This window comes from Crocuta crocuta, unplaced genomic scaffold (genome assembly GCF_008692635.1).
Source record: "Crocuta crocuta isolate KB4526 unplaced genomic scaffold, BGI_CrCroc_1.0 scaffold44, whole genome shotgun sequence".
Taxonomy (NCBI): domain Eukaryota; kingdom Metazoa; phylum Chordata; class Mammalia; order Carnivora; family Hyaenidae; genus Crocuta; species Crocuta crocuta.
Window position 1 is genome coordinate 4,473,343 of NW_027530179.1, and position 3,231 is coordinate 4,476,573.

Genomic DNA, 3,231 nt, shown 5'->3' on the forward strand with positions numbered 1-3,231 from the left:
TCTTTTTTCCCTTCTCTAAAGTATTTGGTTTTGTTTTTTATTTATGTACTTATTTTTGTGAATTTTGTTGGGCACAGGGGTGAGCCTGTGTCCCAGGGGCAAGAGAATCAGCGCAGAGGTATGCTGATGCTAACCCAAAGAGTGGCCAGACACAGTTGCTGGCAGGGGCCACCCTGTTGTCTGCTAGTTGATCCAAAGGCGTGTATAAAGACAGCAGGAATGTACTCCGTTCTTTTTTTTTTTTTTTTTTTTTNATGTACTCCGTTCTAAACCCGCTTCATTTACTTTGGTTACCTCTGGAGACAATGTGTTGACAGAGAAAGAAGTCATGTCTCGTGTCTTGAACACTTTGAGTCTCAGCATGAGCCTCAATTCTCTCTTTCCACTTTAACATTTTGGGGGAAGGGACCCGCAGCCCCCCTTAGCCAGCCAGTGGGGTTTCCTTAGTAGAGGAGAGGAGATCGGCTATGAAAATGCTGAGTCACTGGCTTGACTGCGGAGGGTCACAGCCTGAAGGTAAATGGTTGGCTTTTGTTCCCATCTTTGCTTCCAAATTTTCCCTCCTTGCCTGATTGATGAAAGGCCCTAAGATTCATGATTGGTACTGAGCTCTCGTTGGTCAAATGAATACAGAAGCGAGGGATGGATTGAGGGAGGGGGTTACAGGGGCAATGGTATGATCCAGCCTTGACATTTTTCTGACATGTACCCCATGACTAGTAGAGGAAATCTCAAATAGTATTAATGAGGAGAATTTTACTAAAGCTAAAGTCTGCATTTTACCATTGATTTGAGGGCATGCTTAGAAAACCAAATTTAACTGCATAAAGCTGACGGTGGACTGCCATAGGATTGTATCAATGCTGAGTTCCCCGAACTTGTTCTTTTGTATTGCAACTGTTGGAGCATGTCCTTGACCTTAGAAGATACATATTGAAGTATAGAGTATGAAGGAGTATGGGGTGATGATGTCTGCCACTCATTCTCAAACAATTCAGCAGAATAATAACAGGAATGAAAAAGAATGCACAACTTTTGACGAAGGTTAACAATGGTGAATTCTAAGTGAAGGACATGTAGGTATTTGTTCATTGTATGATTCTCACAGCTTTTCTGTTAAGTTTGAAAGTTTTCAGAACATAGAGTTTAAAAAGGCAAAGCACGGGGGCACCTGGGTGGCTCAGTTGGTTAAGCCTCCGACTTCGGCCCAGGTCATTATCTCACGATTTGTGAGTTCGAGCCCTGCACCAGGCTCTGTACTGATAGCTTGGAGCCTGGAGCCTGCTTTGGATTCTGTGTCTCCCTCTCACTCTGCCCCTTCCCCACTTGCACTCTCTCTTTCTCTCTCTCTCAAAAACGAACATTTTCTAAAAAGTATTTTTTTTAATGTTTTTTATTTATTTCTAGGAGAGAGAGACAGAGACAGCGTGAGCAGGGGAGGGTCAGAGAGAGAGGGAGTCACAGACTGTGAAACAGGCTCCAGGCTCTGAGCTGGTAGTCAGCACAGAGCCCGACGCGGGGCTCGAACCCACGAACCGTGAGATCATGACCCAAGTGAAAGTCGGACGCTTAACCGACTAAGCCACCCAGGAGCCCCTAAAAAGTATTTTAAAAAAGGCAAAGCACAATGATTACTCATCAAAGTCAAACATTTGATTTAGAACAATCACACTGACAGAAGTGATCAATTGGAAGAGGCTCTCCCGAGTACAGTCAGTGCATGCTCTGTGGGCCTGTTCCTGTTTAGGGTTGTCTTGGCGAGTCCAAAGAACCTGTGGATAGAGGCACGGAGTTAAAGGTTGTGCTCCATTACAAGACTAAGAGTCCTCAACCAACACACTCAACCAGTGATGCACGGCCATGACGTCAGCCTAAGAGACCACGTTGGGGCAAAAGATACCATCCACTCTGGGAGAGGCTCTGCCTTCTCTCCTCTCCACTGGAAAACCTCTCAAAAGTCTGCTCTTCTGGCCTTGCCGGTGGTTTTATACTATTCTTTGAAGGTCCTTTAACCCACCAGCAGGGAATAAAGTGTGCATCAAGGGGACTGCTGGGTGCCAATTGTCAAGCTCCTCAACCTCTCTTATCTCATTCTTCAGCCTGCTGGCCTTCTCCTTCACCCAGAAAGGCAAGCTGTAGGAAGAAAACAACACCTGAGTGAGTTTGTCTAAAGCAAAATGTACCAAGACCTTCAGCGGATAAGGTACTGCATCCTCCAAAGTAAGAAGGCCTCCAATTTAGGAGATCAGGGACAAAACACCATGTTAAGTTGTTCCACATTTGCCTCTCCCCCAAACACCAGACCTCTTTTCTGCCCTTCTCTGCCCAGGGAACCGACCCCTGCAACTTGATTCCCCCTGACTCCTCTGTGCTGTCACTTTTGAGCTGGGCTTGGCTAATGGGAAGCACCAGTGGGAGACCAGAAAGCGAGAAAAGAGAGGTTGGGGTGCATCTCATCTGGCTCCTCTACTCCCGCTCGTCTCCTGAGGTACCCGGGTTGGGGCACTGTTTCCATTCTCCACTGCCCTTCGCCACCTCCCCCACGCAGGGGGACAAGGTCACGCTTCCTGCTGCTCTGATCTGGGAGTGGTAAGAGCCGCCGCCTGCTGGGAGCCCCTGGATGCTTCTCCCTTCCGTGTGGGTTCCCTCAACTGGTTCACACATCTGTAAACAGTCCTTTCATTCAGGATTCTTCAGAATGCCACCTGAGCATGCCTTCTGTTTTCTAAAGCAGACAGCCAGCATCCGCCCGTCTGTTGAGATTTGAAAGAACATATGCTGGGCCACTGTGTATGTTCCAAGAGGTACCAGGAATTGTGACTCCTGGGATGAGTCAGAGAAAGGAGATGAAGAATGTTTTTGTCTCTTGGCAGCTATGATTTCCATACCTTTAAGGAGAAATGCACCATGATTGAGAAAATGCCCTGATAAACCTGCTAGAGATGTGGAAATCCCTGCAAGAAGGGACAGGGGATTATAGGGGTGCCTGGGTGGCTTAGTCAATTGAGCGTCCGACTTTCACTTAGGTCATGATCTCACGGTTCGTGGGTTCGAGCCCCGCGTCAGGCTCTGTGCTGACTGCCAGCTCAGAGCCTGGAGCCTATTTCAGAGTTTGTGTCTCCCTCTCTCTCTGACCCTCCCCTGCTCACGCTGTCTCTCTCTCTCTTTCTCTCTCTCTCCTAGAAATAAATAAAAAATATTAAAAAAAAAAAAAAAGAAGGGACAGGGGAT

The 3,231-nt window shown here is 47.2% G+C and overlaps 1 protein-coding gene across 4 annotated transcripts in view; it reads right to left on the bottom strand.

Moving 5' to 3' along the window:
- Positions 1–1,631: 1,631 nt before the first annotated feature.
- The window catches only part of SPATS1 (spermatogenesis associated serine rich 1), a 26,271-nt gene continuing 24,671 nt past the window's right edge, over positions 1,632–3,231 (bottom strand). For 3 of the 4 annotated variants that reach the window (XM_077764781.1, XM_077764778.1, XM_077764779.1), the window contains one exon: positions 1,632–2,133. In XM_077764781.1, the coding sequence (XP_077620907.1) occupies positions 1,986–2,133 (148 nt within the window). In that variant the 3' untranslated portion in view covers positions 1,632–1,985. The remainder of the gene's footprint in view (positions 2,134–3,231) is intronic. The other variant, XM_077764780.1, reaches the window with a different exon arrangement.